General features: G+C 49.4%; 1 protein-coding gene and 1 long non-coding RNA gene across 2 annotated transcripts in view; one reads left to right on the plus strand and one right to left on the minus strand.

Annotated features, from left to right (window-relative positions):
- Positions 1-12,652, plus strand: part of LOC131483750 (uncharacterized) — a 42,704-nt gene extending 30,052 nt beyond the window's left edge. Inside the window, exon 3 of the long non-coding RNA XR_009247890.1 lies at positions 11,850-12,652. This is a non-coding gene — a long non-coding RNA (uncharacterized LOC131483750). The remainder of the gene's footprint in view (positions 1-11,849) is intronic.
- MCHR1 (melanin concentrating hormone receptor 1) lies at positions 12,646-16,341 on the minus strand. The gene is made up of 2 exons (XM_058682133.1): positions 15,816-16,341; positions 12,646-14,501 (listed from the first exon to the last, which is right to left on the minus strand). The coding sequence occupies exons 1-2, from the start codon at positions 16,096-16,098 to the stop codon at positions 13,522-13,524; spliced, it is 1,263 nt and encodes a 420-aa protein (XP_058538116.1). The 5' UTR covers positions 16,099-16,341; the 3' UTR covers positions 12,646-13,521.
- Between the last annotated feature and the right edge of the window lie 1,865 nt (positions 16,342-18,206).

Raw genomic sequence — 18,206 nt, forward strand, 5'->3', positions numbered from 1 at the left:
TCCTGCTTCAGCTCAGATCATGATCTGATGGTTCATGAGTTTGAGCCCCTCATCAGGTGAGCTCGATCCCCACTTTGGGCTCCACGCTGACAGTGTGGAGCCTGCATGGGGATTCTCTCTCTCCTTTTCTCTCTCCCCCTTGTTCATTCTCTCTTTCTCTTGCTCTCTCTTTCTCTCTGTCTCTCAAAAATAAATAAATAAACTTTATGGGGCACCTGGGTGGCTCAGTCAGTTAAGCATCTGACTTCAGTTCAGTTCATGATCTCGAGGTTCACAAGTTCAAGCCTCACATCAGGCTCTGTGCTGACAGCATGGAACTTGCTTTTGATCCTCTGCCCTCCCCCCCCCCCATTCTGTCCCTCCCCTGCTTGTGCTCTCCCTCTCTCTCAAAAGTAAATAAACATTAATAAATAAACAGGGGCGCCTGGGTGGCTCAGTCGGTTAAGCGTCCAACTTCAGCTCAGGTCACGATCTCGCGGAGCGTGAGTTCGAGCCCGGCGTCAGACTCTGGGCTGATGGCTCAGAGCCTGGAGCCTGCTTCCGGTTCTGTGTCTCCCTCTCTCTCTGCCTCTCCCCCGTTCATGCTCTGTCTCTCTCTGTCCCAAAAAAATAAATAAACGTTAAAAAAAAATTAAAAAAAAAACAAATAAACTTTTTAAAAAAGTTTAAAAGATAAATACACTCAAGCTTTCTCAACTCTACATATTTGTTCAAGTTTTTTCCACCTTTCTGAAACTTGTTCTTCTCCATCTTTGCTTATCACAGTCCTATCTGCCCTCCAAAATCTTTTTCAAATGCCCTAAACCCCCAGTGAGATGTGAAGACTTCTTCAGCCTCCTCCATCACCTTCTACTTTTATTCGGGGACTTAATTCTGTCTTGTGGATGGTCACGTGCATGAGGCAGTATTCCAATGTGGTGCAGCTTTATGGTTATGGCTTGGATCAGCCGCTGAACCTCTCCAGGGCTTTAATTTCCTCATCTATAAAATGGGAGTAATGATAGAACCTACCTCACAGAGTTGCTGTGAGGATTTAGTAGGATAATTTATTTATGGTAAATATTTAGCCTCGTGTGTATCCCATAACCAGCACTTGATAACTATTAGCCATTATTATTATTACTGTCCTGTTCTCCTCATCACCTCCCCTAGTCTCCACCTCCCTCAGCTTTGCATACTCTGCCACTTTTCTTAAAATTGAGATATAATTCACATACCATAAGAGTTACCCTTTTACAGTGTACAATTCAGTGGTTTTTAGTAGATTCACAAGGTTGTGCAATTGCCACTGCTGTCTAATTCTAGAACATTTCTATCATCCTCTCTCCAAAGATGGCAATCACTATCTATTTTCCGTCTCTATGGATTTGCCAATTCTCGGACGTTTCATATGAATGGAATCATACAACATGTGGTCTTTCGTGACTGGACTCTTTTGTGTAGCGGAGTGTTTCCCAGTTGATCCACGATGTAACATGTGTCGTTTCTTTTTCATTCTTTCTGTGGCCTAATATTATTCCACTGCATGGATTTGCCACATTTTGTTCATCCAGTAATCAGTTAATTGACATTTGGGTTGCTTTTACCTTTTGGCTATTATGAAGAATGTTGCTATGAACATTTGTGTACAGGTTTTTGTGTGGATGTATGTTTTTATTTCTTTTGAGTGTACATCCAGCAGCAGAATTGATGGGTCATGCTCTAACTCTGTGTTTAACCTTTTTTTTAAAAAAAAAATTGTCTAATGTTTTTATTTATTTTGAGAGAGAGAGAGACAGAACGTGAACAGAGGAGGGGCAGAGAGAGAGGGAGACACAGAATGTGCAGCAGGTTCCGGGCTCTGAGCTGTCAGCACAGAGCCCGACACGGGGCTCAAACTCGTGAACCACGAGATCATGACCTGGGCTGAGGTCAGACGCTCAACCGACTGAGCCGCCCAGGTGCCACCCCCACCTTTTTTTAATGTTTATTTATTTTGGAGAGAGGGAGAGAGAGACAGAGTGCGAGCAGGGGAGGGGCAGAGAGAAAGGGAGACACAGAATCCGAAGCAGGCTCCAGGCTCAGAGCTGTCAGCCCAGAGCCCGACGCGGGGCTCGAACCGACCAACGGTGAGATCATAACCTGAGCTGAAGACGGAAGCTGAACCGACTGAGCCACCCAGGCGGCCCTGTGCTTAACCTTTTGAAGAACCGCCACACTGCTTTCCACAGTGGCTGCACCTGTTACATCCCCGCGAGTAGTGTTCGAGGGTTCTGATTTCTCCACATCCTCGCCAGAACTTGTTAGTGCCCGTCTTACTCTGCCACCGTGACTGCACGCGGTAGGCGTTCAACTCATTGAACTGAAGCTCTCTGGGGCTCTCGCTCCTCCACAGTTCTGTGAGGCTGGCACAGGAGCGTTAACCGCGACACCATGGATTTGGGGAGAACCGCTGTTTCTGCTTTCACTCTGCTGACTTTGTATCAGGCCCAGTGCTGGACCCTGGTCTCCATGTTGTCGTGGAGCCCAGAGTCTATGGAGGCACAGATAAGTCAACAGACTAGGGAATTGCAACGTAGTGAGTATAATCCTGGAGGGTCACCCAGGGCACGGTGGAGAGATGACAGCCGTTCTCCCATCTAGGAGGGAGGAGGCTATTCAAGGAGGGCTTCCTGAAAGAGGCACCCACCACCTGACCTTTGTCAGGAGTTACTTGGGCAAAAAAGGGGGGAACAGTGTTCCCAGGCAAAGAGATTGGTACAACAAAAGGCGTGATGATAGGAAACACCTGGACTGTGCTGTGGAGGAGGCGGGAGGAGAATAAAGTGGAGTTTCAGTGGCGAGGGAAGAAATAGAGAGCTCAGAGTGTGAGAAGTCTAGCTTCCACACAGGAGACATGGGAAAGATGGGAGGTCTGCCTCAGTCTCCTCATCTGTAAAATGGGGAGAATGGTATTATCTACCTTGTAGGGATCTTGTATGGGTTTAATGAGCCTGAACAAAACGTTTGTACAGCATGTGAAACCATCCCTGACACACATTCAATAAGTGTTGGCCGTGACTGCTGCTTTCTGCCCGGAACTTGGTGAGACATCTTTGTATGTTCCTGTCAGGGCCTCAGAGAGGAGTGAATGGGCAGGGAAGAGGGTTGAGGTGGCAGGTGTTCCCCAGTAAAGACATAATGCTTCTTTTGTCACCATGAGGGGGAGGGGGGAGGCAGAGGGACAGTAGACATTTTCCAGAAAAGGAAGATGGATCTGTCAGACAAAACAATAGGTGTCCACTTCTAGGAAGGTGTGATTAAGTTATCAATCAGCCATTATGTTGGGACCTACTGTGTGCAAGACGATGTGTAAAAATTGCTGGGATGTATAGAAATATACCTCCCTGACCACAAGTTTACAATTAAGTTGGAGAGACAAAGCAATAATTCAAGTAAATAACCATCCAAGTCACATGTCAGAGCAAGATTAATCACGTAAGTGGCATAGCTAGGAAGTTTTATGAGTCCAGAGAATGATTCACTCACTGGAGACTAGTGAGGGCTGGGAAGGCTGTACAGAGAAGCAGGAAACTGAGCTGGAACAGAAGGGTGGGTAGGATTCAAGTAGGCACAGGGGATGAAAGGTCAAATCAGATGGAGGAAACCCCATAGGGCAGGAGCAGAGGGTTTTTTGTTTTGTTTTTTAATGTTTATTTTTGAAAGAGAGAGAGAGAGAGTGAGAGACAGAGTGCAAGTTGGGGAGGGGCAGAGAGAGAGGGAGACACAGAATCTGAAGCAGGCTTCAGCCTCCGAGCTGTCAGCACAGACCCCAACACAGGACTTGGACTCACAGACCATGAGATCTTGACCTGAGCTGAAGTCAGATGCTTAACCAGCTGAGCCACCCAGGCGCCCCTGGGGCAGAGCCTTTAAGTTATTTGCAATCAACCAGAGAAGAAAAGAGTCTGGAGCATCCTGTGGAGGTTTATGGAGAACAGGACAGGAAAAAGTGAGATAATTAACCACTAACATTTATGAAGTGCTAGGCCTAATGTTAAGTGCTTTTTATGTTAGGAGAAAGAAAAAATCACTGTTTTAAAATTATGCTGCAAAATAGGACTTGCTGCTGCAGGGCAAGGGTGAGATGTATAAATGCTTCCAGGAACCGGACAAAATAAATGTGACTCTGGACCAAGTGTTAGATGGGAAGGAGTGGTGGGGCTGTGACAAACTAGGGAGCATTTGCTTCCTCTGAAAGGAAGCCATCACTCCCCAGCCCCAGTGAGCTGTGGTCTTCAGTGACCACCGTGATCTTAAATCCAATGGACCCTTTCATGCCTCATTGACCTGACCTCCTAGGCAGCTTTGCTCCAGCTGACTCCTCCTCCTTAAACTACTCCCTTCTTGCTTCGATGATGCCACACTTCCTCGGTGTTCCTACTACCCCTGTGACTCTTCCTTTACAGATTTGTTCACTGGCCTGTCTGTTCCTCCTCAGTTCAGCCTCTGCATGGGAATTTCCCAGGACTCAGGCCAAGCCTCTTCTTTTTTTTTTTTTTTTTTAAATGTTTATTTATTTTTGAGAGAGCGGGAGCAGGGGAGGGGCAGAGAGAGAGGGAGACACAGAATCTGAAGCAGGCTCCAGGCTCCGAGCTGTCGGCACAGAGCCTGATGTGGGGTTGGAAACCAAGAACTGTGAGATCCTGACCTGAGCGAAAGTCTGACGCTCAACTGACTGAGCTACTCAGGTGCCCCGAGGCCTAAGCCTCTTCTTATCTGACTCTGCACTTACTCTCCCCTTAGGCCATCTCATCCATCTGTGGGCCAGTGGCCCTCGACTTTGTATTCCCAGCCTGGCTCTTCTGAAATCAATGGGATACTTGAGCGTCTCACATATGAACAAACCCCATACGGGACTTAGGATGTCCTCCCATAAATTTGCACCCCTTTCGGGTCCCCCGTTTCCATAAACGGAAGCCCTATCCCCCCTAGTTACACATTCCATCAACTCATTCTCCACCCTCCACATCCAGCTCATCCCAGGCCCCATGGCTTCTTCTTCACAAATGTGTCTCGCATGTGTCCACCTCTCTCCGTCTCCACGGCCACCACCCAATGCAGGCCACTGCTTGCCAGAGTTACTACTGTAGACTGGCCCTTTGCTTTTATTCTCTACCCGCTCCTAATCCACTCTCTACACAGAACACAGGATGATGACTTTCAGATACAAACTTAAGCATATCATTCACATGCTTAAAGCCTTTTGATGGTTTCTCTTAGATTTGGTATAAAATCCAGAATCACTGGGCACCTGGCTGACTCAGTTGGTGGAGCAGGCGACTCTTCATCTTGGGGTTGCGAGTTCAAACCCCACCTTGGGCATGGAGCTATAAACAAACAAACAAAATAAATCAAAATCAAAATAAAATCATTGGTATGGTTCACAATACCCTATATGAGCTGGGCCCAGGGCTAGGCTATGAAATCAAATGTCTAGAGGGTACAGGCAAGTGACTTAGATAAATGAAACTAGCAGAGTCAAGGAAACAATAAGGAAGAGTGGGGACTGTGGCAAACTGTAGCGTGCATGCCTGTGAAAGGGGATGGTCTCTCTCGAATCCAGCAGATTGTTGGCCTGGGAGAAGGCAGGCCCCATCGCCAGACCTTCCGATATTTTAAGAGAAGCTAGGTCATTCAGATTTTTAAGTAAATCTAGGAATTTAAAAGTTGGCAACTAACTCGCAAACTCTTTTATCTTAACAAAGCAAAACCCCAAAATTCACATCTATAGGTCAGATGCAGCATCTTAGGCAGCCAAACATAGACTTCTGCTCTAAGGATCATGGACGGAAAACTCTCCTTCGAAAAATTACTGGGGCACCTGGGCGGCTCAGTTGGTTGAGCATCCGACTTCGGCTCAGGTCCTGGTCTCACAGTTCTTGAGTTTGAGCCCCACGTTGGGCTCACTGCTGTCAGCCTGTCAGTGCAGAGCCCACTTCGGATCCTCTGCGCCCCCCTCTCTGCTCCTCCCCTTTTTGCGAGTTCCCAAAATAAAATAAATATTTAAAAAAGGAAAAAAAAGAAAAGTTACTGACAGTTTACTGTGAGAAGCACTTAGTGCGGTTTGGAGGCGGGGTTTGCAAAGATCAAGTGTCTCTTCCCCTGTCAGCAATGAGATAGGTTGAGACACAGAGACTTAAATACATTGTTCTGCATAATAGAGTAAAAGGGTATATCTTCTTTGGCAGGAACAATTTTGCATTTTACCTTGGATTGTGGGTTTTCTTTGAGCAGGCTAGGGAAGAAGAGATTGGAGGCCTTAAAGCAAGGAGGAAGAAGGAGACGGGGAAAGGGTCCAGGTCCAGTGTCCATGGCTCAGAAACAGGGCAACATTCCCAGCCCGTGAAGAGGGGGCAGAAGTGACTCCCTGTGACCTGGTGTCACAGACAGACTGCAGGAATCCTGAGACCTGCTGGCCACCTCAGTCCTTGGATTCTGGGCCCTCCCCTCCTTCCCTGCTTTGACAGTCTCTGAGTCCCACTGTCTCAGGCTTGGGCTAGCCCTGGCTGCCTCAGGATGAAGCCACCTGCAGAGAGCCAGGCAGGGGAGGGTCTGAGCCAGGGTGGCTGGTGATACACAACCACTGGCAGAAATGTTTGAGGAGGCACCGGCCTGCCCGCAAGCCCCCCCCCCCCCCCCCCGGAACAGAGATGTTAAGTTCAGGTGAAGGTGAACCTGGGAATCCCTCAGGGTGCATATGTGACATTTCCTTTAATCACCCCAACAGCCCACCGCCCAGGTGTTGTTCTCCCCATTTTACAGATAAGGAAATGGGCCCAAGGGAGGAAGTCACTTGTCAAGGCCACCGCCTACTAAGTGCTAGCAAGTCGTGGGATTTACCTGCACGGCCCTTGTGGGGAGAAAGGGAGGCGCAGTATTTCTGAAGAGACAGAGCCTGAAAGGGGGCCATAGAAGTAGAAATGGCAGGGGGATGAAAACCTGGTTTGCTTTGGCCAATTTGTGAGTCAGTCTACAGCCTTTGGGCCTTCTCTGGAGCCTCCTGGACAAGTCTGTTTATGATGGGCTGGACTAGAAGACCAGTGCCGGCCTCCCAACCGCATGATTCCGTGATGTTTCATGTGGATGATGTATGTGCTTGAGCTTTTGTGCTGGGGGTCCTGTGAGAGAGGCTGAGAAGCAAAAGTGAATAATCCCCGCCTGGGCAGCTCACTCACTGGAGGAGGCAAATGCACTAAAGAGCCCTTCAGCAAGGTGGTAACTGAGGGGGAGTGGGGTGCTTATGCAGAGCTCTGGGAATCCAGAAGGGAAAGCAATTAAACCTCAGGAGGGGAGGCCCTTGTCCTTCCAGATGAGAACACATCAGAGATGAGACGTGGGGGGTACATTAGTTTCCTGATGCTGCTATACATAACAAAGTACCAGAAAGTGGGTGGCTTAAAACAACAGACTTTGTGAAATGTGAAGTCAGGGGGTGGGCAGGACCAGAGAGGTGGTCTCTCTGAAGATGCTAGAGAAGGGTCTGTCACAGGACTGTCTCCCAGCTGCTAGTTGCCTCAGGCATTCCTTGGCTTCTAGATGGATCACTCTAATCTGCCATCTTCCATGGCATTCTCCCCATGTCTTCACATGATATTCCCTGAGTGTGTGTCTGTTCATGTCCAAATTCCCTTTTTTCATAAGGACACCAATCATATTGGATTAGGACCCACGCTGATTGGATTAGGACCCTCATCTGGATTTGGGTAAATCCGTAAGACCCTATTTCCAAATAAGGTCACATTCTGAGGTATTGGGAGGTAACACTTCAGCGTGTCTCCTTTTGGGGGATGCAATTCATCTCAGAGGGCAAGCAAGAATTGCACCTGGGAGAGGAGAAGGGGTTCTTCAGCTCAGGGGTGTACAAGGCAGAGAGATGTGAGACCCAGGGTGGGTGGAGATGAGACTCAGGCCAATTTGAGGAAAAGCATGTGATTTGAGAAGAGATAATACAGTATGTGGACTTCAGAATCAAGCATATTTGAATTTGAATCTTGGCACTGCCACTAACTCTGTGACCTTGGGCAAGTCATTTAGCCTAAGTCACAGCTGACCCGTCTCTAAAATGGGCATAAAGTTCTCCCTCCCACAAAAGGCTTGTGGGGGGATTAAATGAGTTATTAAGTAAATATAGTATTTAGCATAGCACTTGGCAGAAGAATGACCTTAAAAAGAAACAGAAGCTACTCTTTTTCTTTTTCTTTTAACAAAGGATGTTGCCTTTCTGTGTCACCTGAGACCACCACTACCCATCACTAATGGAGGAGATAGCTTAGCAGATAATTAAGTGAATGGCTTCTTTATTCCACCCCTGACCTTCTAGAAGGTTCTTCCCTTGGTTATCCTTTGAGAGTTAGACATGAGGCTGGGGTACTCACAGTAGGTTGCCCATCGCTGTTCAACAGGAATCCCGCCTCAAAGAGGAATTCCCTCCCCTTCCCCATTGCCATGACCACCACCCCCATTTCCACAATCTCAAAATTTAGGTATAATTAGTAAGTCATCGCTAATTGTAAAATTACGTTTAGCCTGGCCTCGCCAAACCTCTTCCAAGATGGGATGCTGCCTTGCTTTCTCTGACCTCTTCACCTGAAGCTACTGGATCAGTTTGACTCTTGCACGTCATAAGCCAGGAGGGAGGAGGAGGTTTTGGAGGCTTTGTGGTTTTCCATCCGAATGTTCAAGGCCGGGGAGGAGGGAGGCGGGCGGGCAGAGACAAGTAAACTCATTGAATAGCAAGGAGAAATAGCCTAGCTAAAATAATGTTTTTTTTCTTAGTAATAAGGCATTAAGAACCTGCCTTACTGAGGTTGAGTATAATATTATTGCTAACAATAAAAAAGAACCCAATTTTAAAAATGGGCAAAGGGCTTGAACAGACATTTCTCCAAAAAATATATACAAATAGTCAATAAGCACATGAAAAGATGTTCAACATCATTTATCAATAGGGAGGTGCAATTCAAAACCACAGTAAGACCACTTTATATTCATTAGGATAGCTATTAGTTAAGAGAGAGAAGAGGGAGAAAGAAAGAAAGAAAGAACTATTGTTGGCAAGGATGTAGAGAAATTGGAACCCTTGAGCATTGCCAGAAGGAAAGTAAAATGGCACAGCCACTGTGGAAAAAGTATGGCAGTTCCTCAAAAAGTTAAACATAGAATTGCCATATGATTCAGCAATTTCACTTTTGGCTATAAACACACAAAAAAATTGAAAGCAGGATCTCAAACAGATGTTTGTACACCCATGTTCATAGCAGCATTATTCACAATAGCCAAAAGGTAGAAACAGGCTAAATGCCCATTGACAGATGAATGGATAAATGAAAGGTGGTAAATACATACAATGAAATGTTATTCAACTTTGAAAAGGAACTATTTTGATACATGCTATAAACTGGATGAACCTTCAAGGCATTATAGTAATTGAAATAAGCCAGACACAAAAGGACAAACATTGTATAATTCTACTTATATGAAGTACATAGAGTAGTCAAAATCATGGACAGAAATTAGAATGGTGGTTGCCAGGAGCTGTGGGGAAGGAGAATGGGGAGTTGGTGTTTGATGGGTATAGAGTTTCAGTATGGGAAGACCAAAAAATTTTGGAGATGAGTAGTGGTGGTAGTTGCACAATAATGTGAATTATTTAATGTCACTGAATTTTACACTTGAATGTGGTTAATATATACAGAAAATATGTATGTATTATATATATTTTTGTGGTAAAATACACATAATTAAAACGTACCATCTTGACTTTTTTTGAGAGAGAGAGAGAGAGAGAGAGAGAGAGAGAGAGACAGAATGAGCAGGGGATAGGGGCAGAGGGAGGTGGAGAGAGAATCTTAAGCAGGCTCCATGCCCAGTGCAGAGCTAAACGCAGGGCTTGATCTCATGACTGTGACATCATGACCTGAGCTGAAATCAAGAGTCGGATGCTTAACCGACTTAGTCACCCAGGTGCCCCTCATCTTGACTGCTTTTGAATGTACAGTTCAGTTGTTATGTATATTTTACCACAATAAGAAACAAAATAGGGGCGCCTGCATGGCTCAGTTGTTAAGTGTCCAACACTTAACAATAAGTGTCATGATCTCCAGGTGTTGGGATCAAGCCCCACATTGGGCTTCTGCAATGTCAGTAAGGAGACTCCTTGGGATCCTCCCCCTCCATCTCTCTCTGCCTCTGCCCTAATCACTTGCATGCGCTCTCTCTCTCTCTCTCTCTCTCTCTCAAAATAGATAAATAAACATTAAAATAAATAAATGGGGCGCCTGGTGGCTCAGTTGGTTAAGTGTTTAGTTCTTGGTTTCCACTCAGGTCACGATCTCACGGTTAGGGAGTTTGAGCCCCGCTTTGGGCTCTGTGCTGACAGTGCAGGGCTTGCTTGGGATTCTCTCCCTCCCTCTCTCTCTGCCCCTCTCCTGCTTGCTCACTCTCTCTCTAATTAATTAATTAATTAATTAATTAAAAAAACATTTTTAAAAAGGGGATGCCGGGGTGGCTCAGTCAATTGATCGTCCAACTCTGAGTTTCGGTTCAGGTCACGATCTCACAGTTTTGTGGGTTCTAGCCCCACGTCAGGCTCTGCACCGGCAGCATGGAGCCTGCTTGGGATTCTCTCCTCCCCTCCCCTCTCCTCTCTGCCCCTCCCCCACTTGCACTGTCTCTGTCTCTCTCAAAATAAGTAAATAAACTTTAAAAAAATTTATTAAAAAAATTAAAAATCAAATAAAACTGATAATACAGGAAATAAAAATATCATTGCTAGTCCCTTTATTTGGTGTTCTTGTCAGTATTTCTTTAGTGAGTATGAATACGCAGAAGGGTTTCTCTGCAGTCACTTAGTCACTTGCAATTTTGGCTTGTGTCATCTGTGAGATCCTAAGTCCCCCTGCTGCAGAATCCTTCCACCACAGGGGACTTTAGGGACTTAATCCTCACAGTTGGAGAGGAAATATCTTCTGGGGAGTAGAGGAGGGGGCAGTGTAGAGGGCACTCACCTGGTTTGGGGAGATGGTGTGACGGGGCCCAATGAGAGAGATGGTATTTGTTAGGTGTGGAAAGGGGAAAAAGAGCAAAGAGATCAGTTTTGTCTTCTTCACCCACTTCGGTACTCTCTGTACCTCACCGTGGCCCCCCCAGTTCCCTGAAGTTTGGGCTGTTCATAGCCCCAGCTTGAATGAGGAGGAAAAGAAAATCCCACTCATTCCTCAGACCAGCCACAAGCCCTACTCTCAGCCCACCATTCCCACTAACCATGTCACGAAGAGCGTCCTGCCAGTGCCACCACCCCCTCTTCCTGCACACGCTTGTTCTTACCCGGTGTCACCTGCAGGTTTGGGCTGGGGAAGGATGTGTTGGCGAGGGTTCCCCCATTATAATCTCCCTGCCCCCCTCCTCTCTGTGTGCCCGTGTTCCTCCAACTCTTCTCCAACTCTCCCCCATCCTCTCCCTTCCCTTCTGTTTACATTTCCACCCACTCACTTTCTGTTTCAACCTACTTCGCTTCAATATCAGTTTTCAGTAGGGGTTGAGAGCTGAAGGAAGGGGTGTCCCCTCTCCAGGGCTTGCTGGGCCTTCCTCAGCCCGCCTACCTCAGTGAGCTGTAGACTGGGTCACTTGCATTTCCTGGGAGAGGCCACCTCACCTATTTCTCCTCCCAGATTCCTTTTTGGAGGGGGCGGGAGGGGTAGACCCCCAGAAAGCCTTTCACAGGCAAACCAGATGCAGGAAAACCTCCTTTTCTGGAACTGGTGGGTGGGAGCTGCCTCAAGCCTCCCCTAAGAATCTTTTTTCTTTTGTTGGATGTGAATCTGAAATAGCTTGGGAGTTTACCTGTGGCAGCTAGAGCCCCCACTGTCAGCGAGTAAGGACAACTGTCAGCTTCTCAGCTCCCCCTGGTACCGAGGTGGAGTGGAACTCAAGCCCGAAGACACTGCTGCTAATGACGATGACAAAAAGAGCTGCCCGGGACCCGAAGTTTGCTAGGCAGCCTATACCTGCTGCAACCGTGCAGTGAAAAACACCCAGCAAGAAGAGGCTGTGCCGTGGCACCCGCTTTAAAGATGCATCTGGACAAGCTGGGAGCTCGCAATGTGTTGCCCCCATCTCATCCACATCTGCCGAGCAGTTTGCCCCGGACTCCTGGCTCCCAGCTCCTCCCGGAGAAGAAGCTGAGAAGCAGCAGGCTTGGCTGCCGCCCAGCGGCCCGTCTGTAATCTTCCTGCTCAACACCACATCTTGGCAGCAGCAGGAGGCAGGCTCAGGCTGCCCCAGAAGCCAGCCTTGAGACTGGTGACTCAGCGGGGGAGGTGGCGGGTGGGACTTGGGGCCCCGGGGGCCAGGACTGATGACAACTGAGCAGAAGACAGGAAGATGAGTCCTGAGCCCAAGCTGAGCAGCAATCTAATGAATTCACAGCAATTCCGTTTGTGTGGCTGAATCCTCCCTGTGGGTTTAGAGGATCCCTCCCTGTGGGTTTAGATCCCCTGCTTCCTGCTTTCTAAAATGCAGCCTGACCAAGGTCTAGATGCCGCAGCCAAGTGACCCCTCTTTTCCTTTGCTGCCACCCACCCCCACCCCCAAACCCAAGCAATTATACAGGAACATCCAAAGAGATGTGGGTGGAGATTTTCCTTTATTCATTTTTTATTTTGGAGAGGAAGGGCTGGAGCAAAAAGATTATGCCAACACACCAGGCATCAGAATGACCCTTGCACATGCAGGACTCTGATGGACACTCACTCCAGATCAGGTGATTAACAAATGTGCCTCATGACAACAACGTCCCCACAGCTGCAAAAGCCTCCTTGCTCTTCCCCATTTTTCTTAATTTTAAAGACTTCTGCCCATACCCACCTAAGGTAGCCTTGTCATTCTCAATAAGTGGCTCTCCTACTCCTGTGGGCTCAGAGCCCCACCCCACCCCACCCTACCCCGCCCCAAAATAAACATGCATCCCCTAGAGATACAGGCAAATCGACACAGGATGCTGGAACGCAGAGAGATGGCATGCTTCGTTTCATCACCCGCCAGCTTGGGAGAAGGGCTGCCCTCCATCACACCAGGGAGAGATGGGAAGGAGTGTTGAGGCCACATCACTTTCCAACCTCCCCAGGGCCCCGCTGCTCACACCCTGGCCTTCCCAGGTTTTAAATAAATCAGCAATTGAGAAAAAGACACTGGGGAGCCAAGAGATATAGGGCTCAACTGAACATTTGAATGAAAGTTTTCTTCTTGTTCAGTTTCTGTTCAACCCAAAGGTCTCTTCCTCCTCTCCTAGGGGGATGTCTGATGCTTGAAGCCCCCAAAATCTGGCTGCCAGCGTCCCCGGCAATTTGTGGACCCCGTGGAATGTTTTTAGTTGCAACAACCCCTCACCACCCAGCCTCCCCGCATTCTCCCAGAGGGGTCTTGGGTTCTTCTCAGCGTCTCTCCCATCATGGTCCGCCATGCTGTCCCGACTTGGAGGTGCCCAGAGTTGTAGGGGAAGCGTCAGGTGCCCTTGCTTTCTGTCCTCTCCTCATCAGCTGTCTGGACATTGCTGACGGCTCGAAGCCGCCCCTGGGCAGCAGGCTTCACCGACAGGACCAAGTGTTTGCGGAATGTCTCACAGAGCACGATGTACACAAAGGGATTGAGGCAGCTGTTGGCATAGCCCAAGCTGATGGCTGCGTTGTACAGGTACACAAAGGTGAGTGTCGGGCGGCTGATGTACAACTGGGTCAGCTGCAGCACATAGTAGGGGGCCCAGCACACAAAGAAGACCAGGCAGATAGCGATGGCTGTACGAGTCACCCTCTTTGTCCGCAGCCGGATGCTGCGCTGAGAGGCGGGAGCTACGGAGGACATCATGCGCTGCAGGATCCTCACATACGCAGCTGTGATGACCACAAAGGGCAGGGCGAAGGCCAGGAAGAACTGGTACAGGGTGAACCAGTACAGGTCAGTGTCTGGGTTGGGCAGGCGGATGCCACAGCCCACGGTGCCCCCTGGGAAGGGGATAAGCCTGGCGTAGAGCCACACGGGGGTGATGCTGATGAAGGAGAGGGCCCACAGGAGGCAGATCACCAGGGTGGCCACAGAAGGCTTCCGGAACTTGGTGGAGGAGATAGGGTGGACGGTGGCCAGGTAGCGGTCAATGGCCATGGCGGTCAGGATGTAGGTGCTGGTGAACTGACTGTTGGCGTCCATGGCCGTGATGAGTGTGCACATGGTCTCTCCAAAGTGCCAGACTCCATTGCCCATGAGCTGGTGGATCATGAAGGGCATGCCCAGGAGAAAGAGGAGGTCCACCACCGAGAGGTTGATGATGAAGATGTCGGGCACGTTGCTGCACCGGTGCAGTTTGGACTTCTTCACCACCGCGAAGATGACTGTGGAGTTACCGATGATGCCCAGGAGGCAGATGGTGCCAAACACTGAAGGCATGATGATGTTGATGTAGGAGACACTCCCTCTGCGAGGAGGTGACCCTGGGGACAAAAGGAGCCAGCTGTGACCACTTATCATGGACTCCTGTCTACGGGTTAATGTCCTACTGGGTGCTTAGCCTCCAGCAGTCATGTGCTTGCTTACCTCTTTATCTTCTTTCCGGTTCACTCAGGGCTCGCCATCCATCTGGAATCCTTTCCTACCGTTCTCCCTCCCCACATTCTCCCTCTCCTGTCCCCTTGCCCTCCTCCACCGGTTCCCTGGCTAATCCTACCAGATTCTCCCGCACCACCTGTTAGTTGAAGGACCCGGTCCTTTGCTTCCTGCATTGTCTCAGAAGGCACAGATTCAAGAAAGAACCACAGCTGTCTGCAGAGAATTATTCTGTGGGCCCCTAGGCTTTACCAGGAAACCTCATCAAAATAGCCAGAAGGACATGAAAGTGTGTGTGTGTGTGTGTGTGTGTGCGCGCGCGTGCGCGCGCGGGCGAGCAAGAGTATGCATGGGCGCATGCATGTGTTTTCCTATTTGCAGCCCTGATCATCTCATTTTAGAAATCACTGGTTGGAAGCTGTGCGCTGATTCCTAGGCATATCTGTGGGCCACTCTCCTGTGGAGAGAGGTTTTTGCACATCAGGCCCGCAGCCCTCTCTTCTCTTGGATGCCTATCAGGGACTTCCTTGGTCTGTATCTTCTGAGCCTGGGCTTCCCAAGTGAGCAGAGACCAAAGCTGTGTGTTGCAGCCTAAGCCGCTTGAGATTTTTCTCCACCAAGCCTTTCCTCTTTTTTCCTTCCTCAGAGCTAGAATTTCAGGGCATCTCAGCTCTGGAAATGTCAGGAAGCTTCATTCACCAGCAAAGTTAATCCTCTCGTGGCTCTGTGAGTTATCTCTTCCCATGGCCTTTCCCAGGGGTCAGTAAGGATGTTTCAGATCCCACTACCACAGTTTCAGTAAAAAGACAGGGGGACCAGCAAATGAGTGAGCCTACCCGGCTGTCTCCTCACACACTGTCCTCTATCTTCTCTTGCTTGCTTTTCCAGCCTGGAATTTTTATCTGCAAAGCATTTGGAACTCACGGGTGAATCTCCTCCTGTCTCCCTCAGGGCTGGCCCCCATCCCCTGCCACTTCCCAATGTGCCTTTTCGCTCTTCTCATTCTCCTCCTCCCCGGCCCCCTTCTGCCGCTGCCTGCCCCGCCCCCTTCTCCCCTTCCCCTCCGGGCAAAGCAGACTGCAGGTCTGATCCTCTAGAACTGTAATAAAGTTTCCTGAGCAGTTCCTGAGCGCAGAGGTGAAACCTTCCCACTCCCCACCCCCAGCGCAGAGGAGGGAGGACTCCCCTCCAACACTACTCACCCGCCAAGGTGAGGTTATCGGGGCCATCCGAGGTGTTGCTGGCATTAGGGCCGGTGGGCAGCAGCGAGGCTTCTAGGTCCATCCTGCCGCTGCCCGTCGCCTGCTCGCCCGTCCACCCACGCAGGCTGCGGCAGCGCCGCCCGCCCGTCCCAGAGCACGAGCCCTGCAGTCCGGAAGGGGGTCTTGCTGGCGGTCTGGCAGCTTCTGCCGCCTCCCAGCCCCGCTTCTCTCCCCACTCCCTCCTTCCCCGGCTCCCACTGACATCACCTAGACACATTAACATTCGGAGGCAGATGCACGTTAACCTCTTCAGTCCCGAGCAGCAGCTCCCGCATCCGACTGCCTGCGGAGCCCCCGGAGCCTGGGGGAGCTGGTGGGGACGCGGGGGCGAGCTCAGGCAAAGCCATCGGGGAGGGGGCTTCCTTCCCACGTGCACTGGGGGCTGTGCTCCTGTGCCCCCAGGAGCTTGCCTCCTGGGAGGATCCAGGTGCCTGTAAAGACAAACGGGCTGCCTCCCTCCGGAAAAGTGAATGAGCCTGGCCTAGTCCCTAACCCCAGATATGGGTGGCTGGGCCATGTGGCAGGGGCTAGGGGTGACTTCACAGAGCTCGGAGATGGAAGGCTCAGACCACAGCATGCCTGTCCCCCAGGCCACCCTCAGCTGCTCTCCGGTACCCTAACCATCTCACCAGCTGGACCTCCAGCATCCGCCACAAGCAGATTCGTTGGCCGCTGAGCTGTTGACCAGCACTCAGAGGTGACTGGGGTCACTCTTTGATGCTGCTGATGGCCAGGGTCTTAGGGACCAGAAGGGGACACTACCCTCTGCACAGAATTGAGGACCAAACGTACAGAGATTTTTCTTTTTCTTTCTTTCTTTTTTTTTAAGTTTATGTATTTATTTTGAGAGAGAGAGGTGGGGAAGGGCAGAAAGAGAGAGGGAAAGAGAGAATCCCAAGCAGGCTCCACGCTGTCAGCTCAGAGCCGGACGAAGGACTCCATCTCATGAACTGTGAGATCATGACCTGAACTGAGATCAAGAGTCAGGTGGTTAACCGACTGAGCCACTCAGGGGCCCCGAGATTTGATTCTTGAGACAAATTTCAGAGTGTAGCACCCCCGTCCCTGAAGTTGTCAACTGGGAACCTTAGAGGGCAAAGCATTGAAGGAATTCTGGGCAGAGGTGTCCTGCTGCCAGCCTCCAGTGCCCCTCACGGCCAAGAGCTGCCAACACACCTACCACCAGACTCGGGAGCAGGGGCTTCAAGGTAACAACAGCCTGATCCCTACCTGTGTGTGTCTTCAGTCTTATTTATTCGTTTCATCCAACAAATATTTATTGAGCACTTACTACTTGCCAAGCACTGTTCTAGGTTTTGTAATGAAAAAACAACAACAACAACAACAACAACAACAACAACAATAAAGTCCCTGAATCCTTGTCCTCATGGAGATTACATTCAAGTTGAGGAGGGAGGGTTGGGGGGAATGGAAAGTATACAAAAAATAAAAAAGACAATTTACAAGGTTAGGGATTAGTGCTATGAAAAAGAGGGGGCCAGGCAACACTAGGGGAAGTGGAGGTTGCTATTTTACATAGGAAGTTCTCTCTGGAAGTGTTTTCAGAAGAGTCCTGAAGGAAATGAAGAGGCATGGTTGGGAATATCTGCAAGAAGAGCCAGTGCAAAGGCCCTGAGGCAGGAGGGTGCTCACACCCGAGGTAAGAGGCAAGTGAATCTTGTGCTGGAACTAAGAGGACTCCGACAGTATGAAATCCAGGGCAAAAAGCAAACAGGTGCGAGGTGTGCACTCGAGGCAAGACACGATAAGCATAGGATCAGCTAAACTCACCTACAACTGTCCGCTGCAGCCAGAGCTGAAGTCAGAAGTGGCCGGGGGAAATGTGACATGGGTTACCAGAAACGTCCCGTGTAAAAGGCTGCTGTGACAATCCAATGGAAAGAGGATGGCGTCCCAGATCAGGAAGGCGGAGGTGGGGAGAAATGGTGGGCTTGTATACACTGTATAGAGACCAGACCATTTGCTGGAGAGCTGGAAGTGTGTGAGAGGAAGAGGCATCGGGGTCACTCCCAAGTTTGGAGCCCAAACAACTAATGAATGCAGTTGTCATTTACTGAGATAAGGAAGTCTTTGGGAGGAGAAGATTTGGAGGAGAAATTAAGAGTTCCATTTTGGATCTGTTATATTCTAGATGCCTATTAACACCTGAGTGGAAATGTTGGGTGGTAGTCAGATGTGAGTCAGAAACTCGAGGCAGAAGTGGTGCCTGGAGATACAAAATTAAACTGACGACCCTGAATGAGCTCACCTAGGGAGTGCATGCGGGTGGATAGAGTTGTGTGGACTTGACCCTGGGGCATTCCAAAGCTT

Source organism: Neofelis nebulosa, chromosome 8 (genome assembly GCF_028018385.1).
Source record: "Neofelis nebulosa isolate mNeoNeb1 chromosome 8, mNeoNeb1.pri, whole genome shotgun sequence".
In the NCBI taxonomy this organism is placed as follows: Eukaryota; Metazoa; Chordata; class Mammalia; order Carnivora; family Felidae; genus Neofelis; species Neofelis nebulosa.

What these genes read in the sequence shown, in the direction of transcription:
- MCHR1 (XM_058682133.1), bottom strand. Translation starts at nt 16,098, where the DNA reads ATGTTAATGTGTCTAGGTGATGTCAGTGGGAGCCGGGGAAGGAGGGAG. An exon ending in CGATAACCTCACCTTGGCGG is followed by an intron (nt 14,502 to 15,815) that starts GTGAGTAGTGTT and finishes TTTTGTCCCCAG; the next exon opens with GGTCACCTCCTCGCAGAGGG.